The sequence below is a fragment of the Telopea speciosissima genome, chromosome 3 (genome assembly GCF_018873765.1).
Source record: "Telopea speciosissima isolate NSW1024214 ecotype Mountain lineage chromosome 3, Tspe_v1, whole genome shotgun sequence".
In the NCBI taxonomy this organism is placed as follows: Eukaryota; Viridiplantae; Streptophyta; class Magnoliopsida; order Proteales; family Proteaceae; genus Telopea; species Telopea speciosissima.
The window spans coordinates 17,349,382-17,370,795 of record NC_057918.1 but is presented as its reverse complement, the minus strand read 5'-3'; the positions used below and the strand labels follow the sequence as shown (position 1 = coordinate 17,370,795).

The 21,414-nt window shown below is 37.8% G+C and overlaps 2 protein-coding genes across 2 annotated transcripts; both read left to right on the top strand.

The window, feature by feature from the left end:
* The first annotated feature begins 2,306 nt into the window (after window positions 1-2,306).
* Window positions 2,307-19,227, top strand: LOC122654094 (chaperone protein DnaJ-like). Its single transcript, XM_043848071.1, has 11 exons — window positions 2,307-2,756; window positions 5,388-5,456; window positions 5,742-5,837; window positions 6,004-6,104; window positions 7,250-7,445; window positions 9,254-9,429; window positions 17,193-17,322; window positions 17,444-17,604; window positions 17,996-18,072; window positions 18,219-18,327; window positions 18,896-19,227. Exons 1-11 carry the CDS (start codon window positions 2,409-2,411, stop codon window positions 19,104-19,106), a joined length of 1,674 nt encoding a protein of 557 aa, XP_043704006.1. The 5' UTR covers window positions 2,307-2,408; the 3' UTR covers window positions 19,107-19,227.
* Window positions 19,228-20,477: 1,250 nt separating this feature from the next.
* LOC122654096 (15.7 kDa heat shock protein, peroxisomal) lies at window positions 20,478-21,204 on the top strand. The gene is made up of 2 exons (XM_043848073.1): window positions 20,478-20,698; window positions 20,804-21,204. Exons 1-2 carry the CDS (start codon window positions 20,560-20,562, stop codon window positions 21,088-21,090), a joined length of 426 nt encoding a protein of 141 aa, XP_043704008.1. The 5' UTR covers window positions 20,478-20,559; the 3' UTR covers window positions 21,091-21,204.
* The last annotated feature ends 210 nt before the right edge of the window (window positions 21,205-21,414 follow it).

The window sequence follows — 21,414 nt, the reverse complement described above, 5'->3', positions numbered from 1 at the left end:
ACCCCTGGATCAGACACGTCTGAAAGGGTTGGTTCATGATTGCCCATCTTTTCCTAGTCAACCTGTTTCTAAGTGATCCTGAAAGTGGAGCAAGGCCAGCCCCTAGATCCCTGAGTGTCTTTGGGAAATGTACACTTATGATTCAGATTCACTGCCTTATGAAACTAGGCATATAAAACACAAGCCTGGTTGGTATCCTTCCTTGGCTATGGGTTTTATGGGTTTGTCACGTCCATCATGGGCTTCTTTAACAAGCCCACGGAGCTTATAGATTGAAACTTCCTAATGTCACCCAATTGTTTACTTCTCACTACTTGTCAACTCGTGGGCATGTAGAGGACCCTTAAAGGATCTTCTTGTTAAATTTTGCCCTAAAAAAATAGGGAAAGTGCCATGAAATTGAGCCCAATCATTGGACTCCAATGTCACAGAAGATTACAATTCACTTTAATCATTTCGCTTGTTTATTTAGGACTGAAATTTGACCACCGAGGTAAGTGTAAGATTTCTTCTCACATGGATACATCCACATGCATCTTAGGCTGCGTTTGGTATGCATTCTTGGAATGCACTCCAGGTCGATTTCATGTTATCAGATGATAAAAATAGTTAGTCTACTGCACGGTGAGTGGTGAGAATTTGATCAATATAATGTGACAAGGGCGACCGTCTTCTTTTATTTCATTCCCATCAAATATGACGGATCACAATACTAAAGACCAACTTACCAAGAGTGTCATATTAGGGGTGCCAATCGGATGGTTTGGACTAATTTTGGTTCGGTTTCACTGGTTTTGATGTGAGAATGAGTGAGTTTGAAACATCATCCAATTAGGATGCACCGGTCTAGGTTTGATTTTGGTTTGTTAATGGTTTACTATCGATTTAGTTTCGGTTTACCATGTAAATACATTAGTAAGTAAAAAAAATGTATTTTTAGATGAATTTTGGGCTGCTATCTATTTATTATTGGGTTAGTTTAATGTCAGTCTGGTATTTAAAGTTTGGTTCGGTGCCTTGTCGATTTTGATCTGGTCCAGCTTGGTTTCGGTGTCAAAAAAACCCAACCAGATACATGATCCAATAAGCTCATATAGACTTTACTTTGGTTTCGTTAGTTCTAGCTAGGTTTGACACCCCTTTGTCATATAATGACTTGCCAATAAAGATTTTCAAGATCCATCTCTACTCTCAGTCAAAATGAAGGATAACTCTAGGATTGGGCAAACATCTTCTAATAATTCATTTTCAGACAGAGTTAGAGAAATGACTAGGGAAAAAAAAAGATGCCCACACTTTTTCCAAGGAAATTCCAACAAAGACAAAAACTAGGAAATGTCAAATTTCTTTGAAGAAGACTACAAATGGTAAAACTTTGTCTAGAGATGTTAGAGTTAATCCAAATCAACATATACTAGGTAACTCTAGGAGATTTAGACCTCACCAAATTTCAAGCCGAATAGGAGGAGAAGTTCTTGGAAGAGTTAGAAACCCATTTAACACAATCGCCAATGCCTCTAAGTATCAAACGGATACTATAAAGCATACTCCAAACCTCAATGAGATTGTGAAAATTACTACAGCCATAAATCCCAGAGCCATCATGTAAAATAAAAGATACCTTGGCAAGCTTATTAGAGCTAGCATCATGCTCAGATTTTATCACCATATTTAAATGAGAACATTATCAAGATGCTAGCTATCAAGCCAAAAAAAATTAAACGATCTGGTTTTGGTTAAACTGTTTAATTAAACGATCTCAATTTTGAAATCATAATCGAACCATTTATTAAATGATTTCACGGTTTCGATTTGATTTCAGTAAACAGTTTTTGTTTGCTTTTGGCACAATTATGTACATCTAAGAGGGTTAAACGGTTTACTTCGGTTAAACAGTCCGGTTCAATTTAAATCGTATAATAGACAGTCTCAACTTTAAAACTATAGCCGAACCATTTATTAAACGATTTCATGATTTCGATTGAAATGGTTCAGTTCGATTTTGACACCCTTACTGAAAGAAATGTGTTAGAATCGGCCATCATCAATAAATATTTGGATGAAATCAGAAATAAGATACCTATAATTTAGAATCTTTCTCCAAGTTCAAGAAGCATCCATAGGATATGAGGGATATGTGACTTATCCATAATGCATACAACTAATCCAGTTTTGTTTTCATCCTATATATGCTTATCATGATGAACCATTTAAATTAAGTTTTGCCTTGATTTGATTTCAATTCTTCATTTGCCATTTGGTATTCTAACGAGTTCGCCAGAGCTGCTCACTACCCGAGTTGGGGACAGGTTTGACTCGAGGGGTTTAAGCCACCTTCTCTTTGGTTAGATAACTTCAGATTTATATCTTTTCGGTGGCACAGTGCCACAGTAGATTGCTCTGCTGCCATGCCACTTAGACCTAATTGCTGCTATAGCAATCTAAACTCTACCTACATTTTTCCTCCGAAGCTACCTTCAATCTCAAACTCCACAACTCAGTTCAAGCAGTTTGGCTTCTTTAATGCATCTCCCACTGTTACGAGCTTCGGGTTGAGTTCGAGAGACGCCAGACTTCGTCGCGGATTTGAACGGATATGGAACCCTTACTCTCCTTCGCCTTGGGTTCGCAAAAAACGCAGCAGCTGTGTTTTTGTAGTAAGGGCTGCGGGCTCAGATTACTATGCTACTTTAGATCTCAATAGAAATGCGACGTTGCAGGAAATTAAGACCTCTTACAAGAAACTTGCTCGCAAGGTTCGTTGCTTCATCTCACTCGATAATCTTCTTTCTATTAGAGAGTCCTGTTATTCTTAATAGTTGATTGCTTGTTCTATGAAACTGAATGGGTTGCTCACAACGAATACTCGAATTTTGGAATATTAACTCATAACTGAATCATTACTTTTTTTTAAAGTTATTATTTATTTCTAAGCTTTCAGCTCGCACCTGAGTAGGATGACTCATATGCTTATTCAATCATAGAGGACCCTTCCATTAATCTCGATCTGTTAGTCCCTCCAGACCCATTTGTCTAATTCGGCATTGCCGCTTGGTGGACATTGCCTCCCCCCTGCCCGCTCTATTCTTCTTGAATCTTATGTGGTGTAGACTGTAGATACGTGTCCTTTCAAATTTGGGTACAAGCACATATTGCTGGTACACATTTGAGTATACAATTTTCGTAGTTCTAAAATAAATTCATTGCTTTATGTTCGGTGATTTAGTTACAGATTCTTGAGGTGGAACTTAGGAACAGGCAGTAATAGTTAGATAAGATAACATAAGTAGCCAGGTTAAACCCGAGAATGGATCATTTGCACGTACCAACAAGTGAACGTACATGTGAGAGCCAATCACATTTTAATTTTGTTTCCATAAAAACCCCTCCTCCCCTTATAAATGGCAAAGATAGGACAGGTGGTTGGCTCTCACATGTACGTTCACCTGTTAGTACGTGTAGAGGAACCGAACTCATTAAATCCAATTACCCAAGTATGGCAGAAGTAACACTAGAACCCTTAGTTTGTAACTGCACGTCCACACCAATAGTATTCATCAGCGTAGGAAATATTTAAAGAAGTACACAGCCTTAAACAAACTCATCCTACAATGATCTCTCTCTCTCTCTCATCTCTAAAAACATCCTGTTGACCCATAACTTTAAGTTAAGTTTCAATGCCCAGCCTAATCTTTATCTACAACAACTCAGCCTTATCCCAACTAAATGGGGTCGGCTACATGCATCCTAGCAAAGACAAAATAGTGAAAAAGAAAAAGAAGAGGAAAACAACAGCAGTAACTACAACTTGGTCATAAACAACTAAATGGGATTGGCTACACGGATCCTAGCCCTCCAATCAGCTCTATTCGCCGTCATATTTGAAACAAGGCCTAAACTATGCTTGTCTTTCCTCATCACTTCTCCTAGGGTCATTCTGGGCTTGCCCCTTGCTCTTTTTATTACCTTAAATCTGAATCAAGTCACTCCTCTGAACCGGAGCATCCAAAGGCCTCTGTTGAACATGGCCATGTCACCTCAGTCGACTTTCTCGAAGCTTATCTTGAATTGGGGCTACTCTCAAATCAGCTCTAATATGATCATTCCTTATTTTATCCTTCCTGGTTTTGTCACTCATCCATCTCAACATCATCATTTTCGTTACACTTAGCTTATCTATATGACACTTTTTGGCGTCCCAGCACTCCATGCCATACATCATAGCCAGTCTTATGACTGTTCTGTAAAATCTTCCTTTAAGCTTTAAAGGAATCCGTCGATCACATAACACTCTAGATGCACCTCTCCACTTCATCCATCCTACTTTAATTCTCTGTGAGACATCATCTTCTATATCACCTTCCTTACTGATGATTGATCCTAGATACCTAAAATGGTCACTTTGCGAGATCTCTATCTCATAAACATTTACCCCCTCATTATTCGTCCCAGAGTTACTAAAGTTACACAGCATAGACTCCGTCTTCTATATATTTATTTTAAAACCTTTTGATTCCAAGGTTGATCTCCACAACTCTAGTTTGGTGTTAATTCCTGCTTTCTTCTCATCCGCCAAGACAATGTCATCAGCAAAAAGCATGCACCAAGAAACCTCATCTTGGATGCCTCTGGTTAGCTCATCCATGATAAACACAAACAAATAAGGGCTTAAAGCTGATCCTTGGTGTACCCAATTGTAATTGGGAATTCACTACTTTGACCCCTCATGGTTCTTACACTAGTCACCGCATCCTCACATATATCTTTAATTATGTCCACATATTTACTTGATACACTTCTCTTCCCAAGCACATGCTAGATTAAATTTCTGGGAACTCTGTCATAAGCTTTTTCTAGGTCAATAAAGATTATGTGGATCCTTCTTGTTCTCTCTAAATGTTTCCATGAGTCTCCTAAGTAGGTAGATAACTTCTGTTGTGGATCTACCTAGCATAAAACCGATCTGGTTCTCCGAAGTAGTGGTCCAGGTGTGTTTCAATAACCTTCTCCTCCAGGCTAATCTTTGTCTATGAAAGTTGTGTTGGATCTAAAAGTACTTACAAAGCATCCCGAACAATTGAAACTTGCAAGTAGGATGGAAGTCTCAAGCTAAATGCTTATGCACTATTACCAAGAAAAATGTCATTTGTGAGTTAATATTGATGTTAGCATCATCAACCTCTCTACCCCAAAAAAAATTTTAAAATATCTTTCCTAGTTTGAATTCGTAACACATATAGTAACCTCCTGAACTTCAACTCAAAATCTCCAACTGCATCAAATTTTGTTCTGCATTTGCTGCCCTACAAGTTTTCAGTCTTGATTTATTTTGCCTTTTATGGTTGGGGTCCATCTTACTGAATAGCATCTTTCTTTTTCTGAAATAGTATCATCCAGATTTAAACAGGAGCCCTGGGGCAGAAGAAAAGTTCAAAGAGATCAGTGCAGCATATGAGGTTTCTCCTCCCCCTGGCGTACTGTTTCGCCTGTTCTTATCCATGTTACACATTATAGAATATTTTGTTTGATGAGCTGGAAATGGTGTACTTAGTTTTGTTTAGCATAGTATTGGAACTTGCATTATTTGTACATTTGTGACTTATGTGTTGTCTTGCATCTGAATATGTATTGCTTATGATGTTGGACGATGAAATGCTCATATAGGATCCAAAGCTAATATAGTTGGATTTATTCATTAGTTCTGCCCTTTTCATTCATACTGTAATAAGGTCTTTGTGTAGGTCCTATCAGATGATGAAAAAAGATCTTTATATGATCGGTTTGGTGAGGCAGGTCTGCAAGGAGAATATGCTGGACCGGGTGTTGATTCTCAGGGGGTAATCACATATTCAATTCCTGTTTACTCTGCAACATCTGATTAAGACAATTTTATTGGCTATCATGTTAGCATGTTTTCAATCATAGTTTGCTGTTATGAGCAAGGGTCTATTTATGTTCAGCATTGGCATTTGAAGTTACATCTAGGAATTTTTTTTTTCCTAGATCGATCCTTTCGAAATCTTTGATGCATATTTTGGGGAATCAAATGGATTATTTGGAGGCAGGGAGTATTCAAATAATCGCAACCTGGGTCTTGACATTCGGTAAGTATTTTAGCTGAAGATCTGATATTGTAACCAATGATTTGGTATTTTTTTTTTCTATTTAGAAAATAATAATAAGCAATGAGGTCAGGCTGCATTCGGAAAGAAAAAGCTATCTAACTTTGACCATCATTAAAATCTGCCAATAAAACATATTTTCCTGTTTACTCAGGATCATCATTTTCACTCATATAAGTATAATATTGCAACATTAATCTCTAGTTCTGAAACCTGTAGCATCTATCATCTCTCCTACATGAAGCCTTAAATTATTCTTATTTCATTTATATTTTCTTAAACTTCAACTGGCATATTTCATTTAAATTTTAAAACGTATTTTTTGTTCATTTAAAACCTGGCCACCCTAAATTGTATGCACAACTTAATGGTAGGACTTTAAAAACTTAACCCTGAAGGATCTAGAAATCTTCCTAGCTGTCTTATATTAGGTTCTTTGCCAATATGCTCGAGATGGAAGCATATAAATTTAAGAAGGGAAAGTATGATTTCATTTTTGAAGAGATGGATATTTAATCGTATACCTTTAGTATTTGTATGTTCATTGTCTAGCTTATTGACCTTTTTTATTTGTTCTCTTAATTCTTTTGCATTTTTTCCGAGTCTTCACCATCAGTGAAGATGCATTCTGGCAAAATAAATTTAAATATGGTGCATTTTCCTTTCTGCTGTTTACTCCTGACATGACAGTTTTGGCACTCTTAAAGTTTTTGAGCATGGAGACACTGCTAGATGCCTGTGACCTCATGATTTCAAAGCAATAAATTGGCCAATCGAGCTTCAGGCTCTGTGCTACCATCTTGAATATGTACTGGGGTATCAATCAAATTGCTAGATTATAAATGATCTGATTCACATGTACCAGTTATTGGAGTGCATGGCTAGAAAGTTAAGGTGCTCTGCTTTCTTCATTTCATGGGGGTTAAAATCTTTCATGACGTTCTATTGTTCTGATTTCATGGGATGAAAATGTTTTGAAGTAACTAATGGGGTGATGGTGGCTCTACCATGCTCGTAAAATTATAACCTATGGATTCTTATGTGACTACAATTTATGGGCAGAAATGTTGATGTTTCTCTTTGCTTTTGAAGTTTCAGAAATTGATCCTGATATCTTTGGGCTTTAGGTATGACTTGTCTTTGAGCTTTGAAGAATCAATTTTTGGAGGACAGCGGGACATTGAAGTTTCCTGCTTTGAAACATGTGATGATTGTGATGGTACAGGTGCAAAATCTAGCAGTTGCATAAAATCATGTACAGATTGCAGAGGTAGAGGAGGGGTGATGAAATCTCAGAGAACACCTTTTGGGATGGTGTCTCAGGTGTGCTTACCCTCCGATGGAAACAAGTATATTTTAGTTATTGCATGTTAATAAAACTAGTGTTTGTGTTCCTTAACTTGGACATTATCTAGTTCTCAGTTCTCAGTTTTCAAGGTGACACGCTGTCTATCAGCCCATGTTTCGTGATGCTTCTAAATTGGTTAAGTTACACACATCAGCAAATCAACTAGATTTTGGTCAAGATTGTTTTGGATGTCCTCTTCTCTCCCCCCCCCCCCCCTTCATGGAATAAAATTAACATTTGTTATGGATATAAAGTTTTTTTTTTGGTTGCGGGGGAGGGGGGGGAGGAAAGAGAAGGAGAGGAGGCGTTACTGGAGGCTACGCCCCCCGGACAGGAATCATTTCCCCAAAGTATTTTTATTGTTTCTAACTGCGAGTTCCTTTTCTTCTGACTTGTGCATATCTGTTGGTTCTCACTTTTGCTTTCTTCTCTGCTAAATGTGGTCCAGAGCATAGTTATCAAGGCGGGAAGGTGACCATGCATTTTACAGGGTTAAAAATCAAGGCAACAGTGCAACACTGCCATGGCGGCAAGGCGCCTGCTTGGTCGCCATGGCGACGCCTTGATAACTATGGTGCAGAGGCCTCTTTTCGGTTCTAGTTGTCTAGCAACATCCTCTCCAATTTCTCCTTATTAATTATTGAACCAAGATTCTGGAAATGGTCACTTTGAAACATCTCATAATCATTAATGTTCACCTGTTCTCTTACTTGGGGCATATTTGGCTGAGCTTCTAGAAGCCTCTAGTGGTACAAGGGGATGGATCCAATAGAGTTATTTCGTTTGGAATCTTTACTTCCAAAAGCTGGAGAACCCTAGAAGCCGAGAGGGTGGCAGCTTCTCCAGCTTCTGCTATAGAGATTCCAAATGAAATAGTTTGGTTCACCTCGCCGTTCCTAACCTGCATGTGCCCCGGGAGCTGGCTTCTACAAGCTGCCCAAAAGCTTACCCAAACATGCACGCACTAAAATTGCAGCCCATATAGTCATTTTCAATGTAGTTTATCTTAAAACCTTTTGCTTCTAATTGTTTCTCCATAGCTTCTTTAGTCTTCTGCACAAACTATATCATTCACCATGGAACTTCGTCTATGTGTATTGTCCACTCAATCCATAATGGCATAACTAATGCGAAGAGTTAAGGGCTCATTGTTGACACCTTGGTGTTAATCATTTACAGTGAGAAATCATCCCCTGGCTATTGGTGATGTAAGACTCGAAGTAATGATTTGGAAAGTGAAATTTATACTTGCTAACATCCCAATTCCATTAAAACCGGCATGAAGCAATAACCAAAAGTATTCCAATTGCAAATTAAACATGTCTGAACTATTGCCAACATTATTGGGATTAAAAATTAGTAGATTAACCTATGGCTCTTCATCTTTCTAATTTGGATCTCCTAAAGTAAATCAATATTACATTGGAAAGTTTTAGGCTCACTTAACCAGCTGTACCTGTTTGATTTGTCTTTGTCTGGTTGATGAGTCTCAATTGATGCCTGTGGGGGCGCATGATGTTGACCCAATGTGATCAAGAAACTCTTATTGGCCCTTCCCTTGGGCCCAGGATCCCACAATTGAAAACTAGCCCCTGCATCCATCTATGTCACCAGTGTTGACGATTTGTTCCTGTAACTCTTTATATGATGTCGTCAATTTTTTTCAAGCCATATATAGGCATGGCATGTTATTGTAATAGTCATTTGCTATTGTTTACTGCTGTACCCTTTAATTCCACTTTCCATTTTTGATATATGCTATATAGATGATTTTACATGCCAGGTTACCACATGTTCAAAATGTGGTGGTGATGGAAGGATAATCACTGATCGTTGCCGAAGGTGTGGTGGCCAAGGTAGAATACAATCCGAACGAAGTGTCAAAGTGGTCATCCCTCCTGGTGTGAATAATGGAGCCACCATGCAAGTTCAAGGAGAAGGGAACTTTGATAAGAAAAGGTAAGAGACAGTTTCAGTTACCAAAAGTTTGTTTTATTGGTAGCTTATTGTTTATTATTCTATGTAATTTGTTTTTATTTAAAGGAAATAAGTTTTTATATATTTTTTTGCCATCAAAAGCAATTCCACCTGTTCTGGTCACACTCAATCCAAAAGAGAGCTGCATATAATCTCCTGAAAGATACTCTGTGTGTGTGTTTTTTTTTTTTTTTTGTGGGGTGGGGGTGGGGGAGTTGGCAGTTGTTGTATCTATGTGATGCAGGTAATAATCAATTCTGGTATTAGTGGGCCCAAAACATCAACAGAAAACATTTCCAAGCAATATGAGTAGCCAAATCAGAGAATTCTAAATTCCAACGTTAGGAGCATAGATCTTTCAAACAATACCAACAGCATCTGTTTGTGGCAAAATTTTGTTTAAGATGGTAAACTTGAATAAGAATTCATGACTTTACCCGTCAAAAACAGGAAAATAAGGTGACTAAAACCTCAGCTGATATCACTGTTTCAGACTTTCAGGGTTTTCTGAATTGTAAAATTGACTAATAGATTTGACCCACCAGATCAGTTTCATATAATGTGATATTTTAGGGTTTCAGTACTTGGACATAGAATTTCCTAGACACAAAACCCTCTAGCTACAATATATATGGGCTGTGATGTAGCTGGTTTTCAGGACCAGGTTTTACTTGCAAGTATATAACTTCTTCAAGTCCCTAGTTAACTGACAACATTCGACAGATTTCAGTTGATGAAAATGGAACTAAGTGAATCCTGCCTAGTAGGGATTGCAATGGTGTGGGTTAAAGCAGGTATACCCGGCTACCCACCCTGCTCTTAACGGTTCAGTAATGGTATGACCCTTATTGGGTAAGGGTCTGGTGTGGTATTGGAAAACCCCAGGTAGTCTTTCTGCCCCACTTCATGCTACGGGTACCCACACCCCATTTTGCATGTAAAATTAGTGAGCTCTATGCATTTTTATCTGAGGGTGGTTGGTTATGGTTTTGCGATGTTTTAAATGGGTTGGTTGATATTGGTAATACCTGCCTCAAAACACCCCTCGGATCGCAATAGAGCGGTTATCACTAATACAATAACCGACCTGCCAGGTAGATATGGTTTTCACCTTTAAACATTATGCTTCATTTCATCAATTCAGACTCTATTCTTCTTGAACTTTGATCCAATCTATTGAATGGACTCCCAATGACAACATTAATCAAAATTCAAAATAGTGGTCACCTTGGAAGTTTCATAGGCCTCTTTTTTATAGTCTTAGGTGCATCTCCTGCAGATTCTAATTTCCTATCTAGACTGAATTGAAATTTAAAACAACTCCTCCAAAGGGATTTCTGATGTTCCTTACTCATACTTGGATTACGGAAAAAAGAAATATTAATAAAGTAAAAGAACAGATGCTATTTTATTATTATGCTTCATTTTTATCAATTTTGACTCTTAGGCCTCATTTGGCCAGGCTTATTTTAAGAATAGTGTTTATTGAATAAGGACTTATTTTAACCACTTACTTTGAGGACTTCTTTACTCTGATTGTTCCTGAACTTCAATTCCAGCTATTGGATGGACTCCACCTATTTCGTGGAACCACTCAATGTGGTAGAACTTAGAAGGCACATAGCAACTAGGACTGCCTCTCTCCACTATACCATGGTGTATATAGGATTGGCCTTGGACAAACGGGATTGATTTTGCTGGCATCTTTGCTTCCTTAATGTGGAGAAGTGCACAGATTTTGAACTTCCGTAGCTTTAGATTGTATGGGCAGTCCTGAAGGTTTTGATGCTCTATATCACTTTGTTTATTGACTATGAGTCAACCAGCAGGACAAGGAGAAGGCATACTAGAATGACATACTTGTAAATGAGGCAGATATGGACTGAAGAGATTTATTAATGTTCTGTGACATAAGCCTGTGTTTGATGGTTTAGATTTTGAGTGATACAAACTGTTTCTATGATCAATGATTTGGCTTCTTCAAGGGTATGCATATATCTCTGTATGGTATGTGTATCCATACACACAAAAATTCAGGGAATGGTTGTCATTTGGAAAGCATGTAATCTGCTTAATCAAGTACTTGCTAATTAGTGTGGAATGCTGATGTAATCCCATGAAATCCATTCTAGCCTTCAGTCCACCTGTCATTAGGTCTTGATCCCATGCAATGGTAAATTTCACACTAATATAAGCCGACTCAAATGTATCTTTTTTTTAAATTAATAAATGTACTCATACCAGCCCAAAACCTATCTGAGATGTTCACACGGATAGAGAGAATACTTTCTAAACTATATATTGAGTTCTAAAAGCTACAAAACTATTATAAACCAAAGTATGCCTAACCAAATGAGAGATGTCCTTATTGGGTTAATGAAAGAAATAGTAGAAGGGAGGGCCAGAGAATAAATATTGGTGACAAAAAGGAGAATTATATATAAAGGAAGTGGTAATAATCTTGCAAACAAGTAAGAATCTAATGCCCTAAATGCTACTAGTAACTAATATATTTGAATTTGGGATCCATTACGTATCTTGACAAAATAGCAACTATTCTTATCTTGACAATATAACTAGGAATAGTTTTGGCTCCAGGTTCATATTATTATTATTATGAATGTACCAAAAAGAGTTACTTCATCTGAAGGTGAGGTGTTATATTTCCTATACAAAACCTTACGCTTGGTGTGCATGGTTATGTCTACTTAACATGGCCACAAACACATATGTTTGACATGGATATAAGGGTTTTATATGTTAATATTTATATAATAGTATGTCCTTTCTGTAATGAATCACCTAGGTGCAAATATAATCATGTTTCCTATTTATGCCACTATGTAAGATATGTGTTTTCTCTGCAAACAAGCTCTCCCCCTCCCTCCCTCCTTCCCTCATTTTTTGTTTACTTTAAAAGAAAATATGCATTCAGTGTCAGTGATGTAGATCGAAGCACGAAGAAGAAAAGGACCAAAACACTGTTCATGTTATACTGTTCACATGAACAGTGGTGTGGGGGCACAATATCAACCGCTGGCTTGGATGAGATGCTGCCAATATTTGTTAGGATATTTTATAGGACAGTCATATGACCGGCTATGATGTATGGTGCGGAATGTTAGGCAGTTAAGAAGCATCATATAGATAAACTCAGTGTAGCGGAGATGAGGATGTTGAGATGGATGAGTGGCAAAACTAGGAAGGATAAAGTAAGGAATAATCATATTAGAGCTGATTTGGGAGTAGCTCCGATGTATGATAAGCTACAAGAAAGTTGTTTGAGGTGGCATGGCCATGTTCAACGGAGGCCTTTGAATGTTCCAGTATGGAGAAGTGATTTGATTCAGATTGAAGGAACTAAAAGAGCCAGGGGTAAACCTCAAATGACCTTAGGAGAAGTGGTGAGGAAAGACTTGCATAGCTTAGGCCTTGTATCAAGTATGACTCTGAATACAGTTGATTGGAGGGCAAGGATCCATGCAGCCGACCCCATTTAGTTGGGATAAGGCTGAGTTGTCGTTGTATTATATATTAGTTTATATTTTCTTGCATTGTTATTGAGTCAATAGCTAAAAAAGAGCGTCTTAGTGCACGAGGCTCCCGTACTGTAGGGTTTGGGAGGGGCAAATGTACGCAGCCTTACCCCAGCTTCATGGAGAGGCTGTTTCGAACCCCCAACCTGATGGTTGCAATAGCCCAACTTAACGGTTGCACCAAGGCTTACCCACTTGCTGGGAGTTGCTAACTTTGCAATGACTATGTTAAGCATTGTAAATAAAGAGAATGGGCTCCTATTGCCTACGATTTGAAGAATGAAAACAATAGCTAGAGTTTCTATTTTCCAGCAAGTTTCTGTTTTTGTGTTGGTGTCTTCCCCCCCCCCCCCCCAAGTTTTATTGGCAGCCAAGCAACCTCCCCACAGAATTGGGAGTTGCTAATTTTGTAATGACTATGTTAGGCATTATAACTAAAGAGAATAGGCTCCTATTGCCCACGATTTGAAGAATGAAACCTTGGCTTTAAACTGGTATGCTGTGTGATATTTGCTGTGGGAGACAGCGTATGGTGAGAGACCATGGATGAGAGGCCCTTTCCTATCCCTTCTTCTTCTCTATTTTCTTCGTTATTTCATTCTAACCAATCGAGTGTATACTTTCTCTTTCTTGCGCATTTCCAGGTAACATCAGTACCTCTTTGTTCATTAAACATCGCATTAATTTTGTTCTCTAATTTCTGATATTTTTCCAGTCCCGAATAGTACGTACGATAGGTTGTGACAGCAGAAAGTTGTTATATTCAGTCCTTGATTCCAGGACAACTAACCATTGATTTGTTTTGAGTTTTTTTATATGTAAACCCATCCTTGGTCAGCCCCCTCCAATCCAAGTTTGAGCCTCATCAGACTGCTGGATCATGAGTTATAATTAATTCTCTTACCTTCTATTTTCTGTGTTTCTTAACCTTCTAATTTCGCTTACTGTTTATTTCTACCCTACCCTCAATTGGATGAACCTGAATTTTTCAGCATTAAATCAACATATCAGGACCCTCTGCACTATCCATTGGTCTGATCTAAAGTTATTCACCCTCCCATATTCTGATCATAATGTTCTGTTGAATTTTAGTCACTGCGATCCTGGAATTCTGTTGGTTGGTTACTGTTGATCCTTTTCAGCCTAGCCTTCTACATCAGTCAGGTTGTATGGAGACACACTTCAAAATCCTACAGATTTGTATACAGAGAGAAAATGGCAAATAGGAGTTTGCACGTTACATTGCTTATGTCCTATTTTATAGTTTATGTATCTTTTGGATAAGGTTCAAGAAGTCGGTTTCGACCAAGGTTTCTACCCTGGTTGAAACTGAATTATTTCATGAAACCACCTAATTTCAGTTGTAACTGTGCATATTTTGGTTGTCAAATGGTCATATTTTGGCCCAAAACTTCATGGAGACCCTAATTAAGCATCCTTAACACAATGAAGCCTTTGATTGTTACAAAACACACTCAAAATGTTAGTTTGATTTCTTACCCTGAGTTGGCAGTGTACGGCATACCTTGGCTGTATATTTCTCAAATATAGCCTATACTACACATAATTTAGTACTATAACCACTAAGTATTAACTCTTTTTTTTTTCTTTCAAAAATTTGTTGCAAGAAAATCAATTTTTAAATCAGAAAATTTTAAAAATAATTTAAAACCAGAAAATTAAATTTGACTCCTTGAGTCGTAGATCATTCTATGATATCTACATATAAAAAACTGAAGCCTAACCACTACATATTTACCCTATTTTTTGCAAAAATTAACTTTAGGGAAAAGGTTATATACCTCAAACTGTGATTCTTCAACAAATCTAGCTCAAATACACCAAATCTTCATTGTAGATGTCTTGTAGAAGCCTTCAACATGTTCCATCAAGATCTCAAAAGCAAGGGGTTGGAGTCAGATTCGCAGGTTTCGGCCGAACTATGTCAAAATTGGTCGAAACGACCCATTTCGACTGAGATTTGGTATTTAAATCAAATAAATGTACCATTTTTGGCAGTACGAAACTGAAATGTTGAAATTGTATAAAATTTAAGTTTTGGTCGTAACATTGCATGCCTATAGAGTTGCATGCTGTTTCATTTTGACCAAGGTCGAAACCAAAATATATCGTGAGATTTTAGTTGTTTTGACTGAAATAGTTTGCAAGATTTCGGTTGTTTCGATCGGCATCTCGAACCATGCTTTTGGACATGTTTAAGATTTATTTGTTATCCAGTGCACACAGTTTTCCTTTTTTTTCTTAAATAAATTCTTCCACTGCACAGGTTGGTGGTTAGTGGTTCATTGATCTGTATATTTATGTGCTCAACTTTTTAACTTTTTTAAAGTATTCTATCTGTGTTTGAATTTGTAAGTTTTGTGTTGTATCCGCATTTGTCACCAAAGAAATTGTGTTAAGGCTTATTTGAGTTGTAGCATACATTTATTTATTTATTTCTTTATTCCTGTTTAGCAAAGATGAAAGTGATTCCCCCCCCCCCCCTCAATTTATGTACAAGCAAAACTGCGCGGTCCATATAACCTCAAAGGACGAGGGTCACTCTGACAATGTTGAACTTGAACATGGAAAAAAGCATTCTTGTCGTGTTCATATCCTATATCACCTTTTTATATGAAACCCAATCTAGGATCAGCAAGCAGATGGAACTTGCAAATGTTGGGTAAATCTCCATGTTTCTTTTCTTTCATACATGGAAAGAGAACTCAGTTGAAACCTGTCGAAACCACCGAGATATCTTGGTTTTGCAGGTTTCTGAGACGAGTTGGCCAGGTACTTGAAAAAATGCATGGTTTCGACACTTATGCCAATCGAAACTTGGCTTGGTAATTTTGCAAGTTTCGATACTACTGCCCATCGAAACTTGGGGAAACTTGGCTCGAAACCAGTACAGATACTTATGTATGCCAATAACCAGGCTAGAAAACCAATCGAAACTTGGGGAAACTTGGCTCGAAATCAGTACAGATACTTATGTATGCCAGTAACCAGGCCAGAAAACCAGGACAGACACTTATTTATGCCCAATATCATTTAAGTAAATGTTTTTGTATTTGGTGTGCATGAATGCTGTCTAAATGGCTCTGAATGAAAATAATTTTTTAGACATTAAAACAAATGAATATTTTACCATACTTTTGGTTTTTAGTGATGTTTTACCATATTAAGATTTATGGAATTGTTAGATTTGAGAAAAACCCTAGCATTAGAAAGTTGAAAATTTCACCTACTGTCGAAAATCTAGTTTTTGTTCTTGAACTGGGGGTTGCCTTTTTATCCTTTTGGAATTTGATTTTTTAACTATTTTTATTGGATTCAAATAGGGGGTATTTGCTTTGTTATGAATAATATCTTAAGTAAATGAAATACATATTTTGTATTTCATTTACTTAAATGATATTTGGCATAAATAGGTGCTTGGCCTGATAACTATGACTCTCAGGACATTGTGCGTACACTAGTAAACTTGGGTAAAAAACCACAAGTACCATTTTTAGTGTTTTTTTTTTTGGTGAAAATAGTTCATGCATTGTGTTTAGAATGTAAAAAATAGGCTGTATACAAAAAATCAGATCAAAAAAAGCATTTCTGGCCTCGAAACCACAAACTCGAGTTGGCTGGGAAAAAATCACTGGTTTCGACCATATCTCGGTTTCTGTCTGGTCGAAACCCGAGGTCTTGAACCTTGCTTTCATAGTTGACAACATACTGCTAAAGGGTGAGACTCCAAGAAATACAATCCTTTTTGCTGAAAGCTATAACCACCCTGAAATAAAGTGCTCCTTCATTTCCCAAGGTGGACTTAAAGCACATTAAAAAAATCCACAGGAGTAGAATTAACATCTTGAGAAATGAGCCGATAGATACATAGATGCTTCGCTGTCTCCTATACTGTAACACATGTGACAGATAGATAAATAGCATTTTTTATCATCTTTATGTTTATATATTTTCATGCCGGGATGATTCATTAGTCGGACAGTTTGGATGTGTCTAATATGTTATTTATTTATTTATTGGTATTCCTTCTCTGCTGCTCATGTAACCTTTGATCTTTTACTGAGTTCCCCCCCCCCCCCTCCCCCATTATCTTAATCCCTTGCATCTTAGGTTCCTATCATACGTCTATCCTTCATATAAAGCAGACTGGGTATTGTGAGAATGGTCTAATTTTTTGTTCTCATGTAGGGGTGCAGCTGGTGACCTCTATTTGTTTATTCATGTAAATGAAAAACGTGGAATTTGGAGGGATGGTCTGAACCTTTACTCGAAGATTAATATTGATTATACTGAAGCCATTCTAGGGACTGTTGTCAAGGTTTTTATCTAAAAGCAAAGTAGATAAAAACAAGTTTACCCATGAACTAACTACTATTGCATTTAATTCATTAAAGAGAAAATTTATTTTGTTTAACATGGATTGCTTACATCAACATCAGGTGGAAACAGTTGAGGGTTTGAAAGATCTTCAAGTTCCTCGCGGGATTCAACCGGGTGATACAATAAAGTTGTCTCGAATGGGTGTGCCAAACATGAAGAAACCTGCAGTTCGTGGTGATCATCTCTTCATCGTGAACATTGAGATCCCAAAGGATATCAGGTTGAGTTACTTTTCTCTATTTGTGTCCATTTCATTTGATCTCAAAGTACAGTGTGGCCTCCACTTTCAAGGCATTGAACTTTTTGTTTTAGCATAGGTAGTATTCGGCTTTTCCTGTGTTGTTTTAGGCATTACCTTATTAATAAATTTTTTGGGAAGTCTCGGACTCTCGAGTGGGAATTTTATCTTCAACGCCAAGGCTCATGATGGTTTCCACTTTCCAATTTATAAACTAGACTTGATTCTTTTCATGTGTTTCATGAAATTGTACATAAGGGTTGCATGGTTTTATCTTGTCAATCTTGTATCCTCTTATCTGTGATCTGCGCCCTTTTATGAGTTTCTTTCTTTCGTCCTCCTGTGCTCTGATACAAGTTCATGGTTATTGCAGTGATACAGAACGCATACTTGTTGAAAAGTTAACTACATTGAGGGCATTTAAGAGACACCACTCCTTTCCTGCCAATGGTACTTTATTCTCTGCAATTTCATTTATCAGACCATCAAAGGGCAAAGCATATTATTTACCAAAAAAAAAAAGGGCAAAGCATACTAAATTTTTGAGAGCTCAAGTGAAGTTTCTGGTTTTCCTGATCGAACCTTTCCATGCACAGTTGAAACCAACCTTGACGAACATGACTCTGAAAATCAACGGAGCAATGCTTCAAGCAAAGGAACTAATCAGTTTACATCGTTATGGAACTCAATAAGAAACTTCTTGGGGTATGTATTTTGATTTTTAGTTAACAGTTTTCTGTTGCTTTTATGTGTGTACATGACCTTTTACTTGCACAAGTTTGCAACCGCTTCTTGGTTTTAATGCTTGTTGAACTGTAACTGCAGTGAACCAAAGTTGGATGAATCTAAAAAATGTCATGGAAAACATTATTGGCATTTAGACATTTTCAAACTGATGTCACTTTAGACGGAGATCAGTTTGGCAATGATCAAATGTGGATGCAGTGAGAAAGGATTTTTGGCATACATCTATCAATATTATGAAAGATGACAATCTACAAGTACTGACCTCATATGATATGACATAAAATTCAGATAGAGTACTGTAGGTGTTAATATAGACATACCAGGAGAGTAGTTTAGGCAATATAGAATCCCCTTTTGAAAGTTGAAACTCTCCATAGCAGATACATTCAGTTGGATGTTGGTATGAAAAATGAAATGCCTTATAACTGGAAAGTTTTAACTCTGCACACTTGCAATATTTGGCAGGTTTTACCTTTTGACTCAACTCTTACAAGATGTTCTGTTCTTCCTGTTGTGTAATTCGCAGGCGAAAGCAATCTAGCTCAGGATTTGCATCGTTTAATGTGGAAACATCAGCTCCAATGTTAACTTGTAGCAGACAAAATTCTTCATTTGTGATCTCTTTTTCAATGGTTTTTGTATTAACCTTTATCTTTTCCTTGACAATGGGTAGGACTGGTTCCTCCAATGGCCAAGTTGCTCCACTCCACATAAAGCAACAAAAAAACCCTCACTGATGGACCCTATTGCAATATGTAGTTTGTTGTCCCATATTGTAATACAGAATGGAAATGGGATGGACAATTTTATTTATTTTTGCCATCCATCCCTAAATGTCAATGAAAATTAAATTTCTTCCAAATATGAGCAGTATTCGTGATTGATTGAAAAATAATAAAAGTTATGTTTATTCACCAAAAAAAATAAAAAATTATGCTTCGCTAAAGTTGGTAGCTTGGTAGGGAAAGATCAAATTGAGTACTTGAAAGAACATTTTAGGTCTTAACTTGCTACCATTGTTTGCATTTGTTTCTGAGTCTATCTATATCCTGAATACAATCCGGTAATCTCCCCTTCGTATGTGTTGAAGCCTTGCACTCAAGCATTGTACGAGTCAGATTAGTTCAGGCCAATTTACTTGTAGACAGACTGTTGGGATACAAAAGCAGGACCGTCTTTCCGCCAGTGTTTAGGCTCGGATTCGGCTCCTCTCAAGGGAGCTCAGCACCCAGGGAGTGCCTGGGGGCATCCAACGGTTGGGTTGTGCTGCACATCTCGGTGCGTGTCAATCAACTATTGTAATGTGTGCAGCACAGCCCAGCCATTTGATGCTCCCCCTGCCACTGCCTGGGCGCTGGGCTCCCTGGAGCGGAGATCGATGCGTTCAGGCTCACCTCTTATGGATACAAAATGTGTAAGTAAATGCACTTGAAACTTGAGAAAGGACTGGGTTTGGGAGTTTGGAATCAGGACCGGAATTGGTCGCTACCAATTCTGATCTGATTCAGATCCCGATTCCAATTGGGATCGGTCAGAATCGGGTTTAATCGATAAGGGAAACCCTAAAATCAGCCATAAGATCCTAGAATCGGCTGGAATTGGAAATCAGTCAGTTTAGATCCGGATTGACCCGATTCCTCAAACCCTATGGAAAAATCATTTTAAGAAAACAATTGTACCACGACGCCAGCCATCTGATCTATGGACTTTTCCCAGATCACTGATTATTTCGGTTGTTCGGAACTTTGGATCATTATAATTCGACAGGGGGGGCATTTATCTGCATTTATGATCGGCTCCACCATTTCTAACAGCCGCTGATCATGGTAATTGGACAATAGTTATTTTAGATACTAGATCGACGGTGCAGATCATGCTGTTATGATCCTTTCTATCGTCTTTCCCAACGGAGAAAATCTCATAATAGAAACGATACCAGATCGAGGGTGCAGATCATCCTGTTATGATCCTTTCTATTGTCTTCCCCAACGGAGAAAATCCCAAAACAGAAACGAAGATAAGACCCGGACTCCTAGAGAAGCTTCTAGGCCCTGCTACACTGCACTCCACGCGGCCTTTTGAGCTAAAATTATCAAACCAGAGAAGTCATTACATATCCTCTCAGCAAGTTAAGTAACAGCAGCAGGCCGAGAAGAATCTCCTCTTCAATTCAGTCTTTACATATCGAAAATGGCGGAGAGTTTTCTGGGAGATCCATTCAAGCGCTTCTTCTGGAGCCCTCCAATCTTTCGTCAGTGGTCTGGATCACTAGCTCTGATGGATTGGCTTGAAACCCCCACTGCCCACATCTATAAGGTTAACGTCCCAGGTACCTTCAAATTCACCAAATTCTCTTTGTTTTCCGTTAATTGACGTTGTGGGTTTTCATAGGTTGTGTTTTAATTGATTGAATTTGATGATTCTGTTCGATTAGGCTTCGGGAAGGATGACATAAAGGTTCAGGTAGAAGATGGGAATGTTCTGCAGATAAGAGGAGAAGGTAGGAAAGAGGAATCAATTGGGAAAGATGCGGTTTGGCACATAGCTGAGAGAGGGACTTCGAAGGGAGAGTTCGCTCGAGAAATTGTGTTGCCGGAGAATGTGAAGGTAGATCAGATAAAAGCTCAGGTAGAAAATGGTGTTCTTACTATCGTCGTCCCCAAAGATACAACTCCCAAATCATCGAAAGTTCGTAATATTAACATTTCCAGCAAGCTTTGAAGTTGAATTTTCAATTAAAATGGAAATCTACTTGTAAGATTATATAAACAGCATGAACGAGAACTCTAAATTTCTGGTTTCTTGAGACTGTATCATAAAGTTCTGAATTAATCTATCTTTAGATCATCATGTCTGGGCTAAAAATTATCGATTTCTTTTTGGTTTTTTGTTGGGTTGAGTCAGTTTCTCGGTTATGGTCGGTGTATCAGCCGGTTTGATTTGATTTAGTTCTATTAAACCTCAATTCGAAATCAAACGAATAAGGGTTCAATTCAGTCCAGGCTGAACTAGTAGTTGGTTTCTTTTAGTCCAACGGATTCGGAT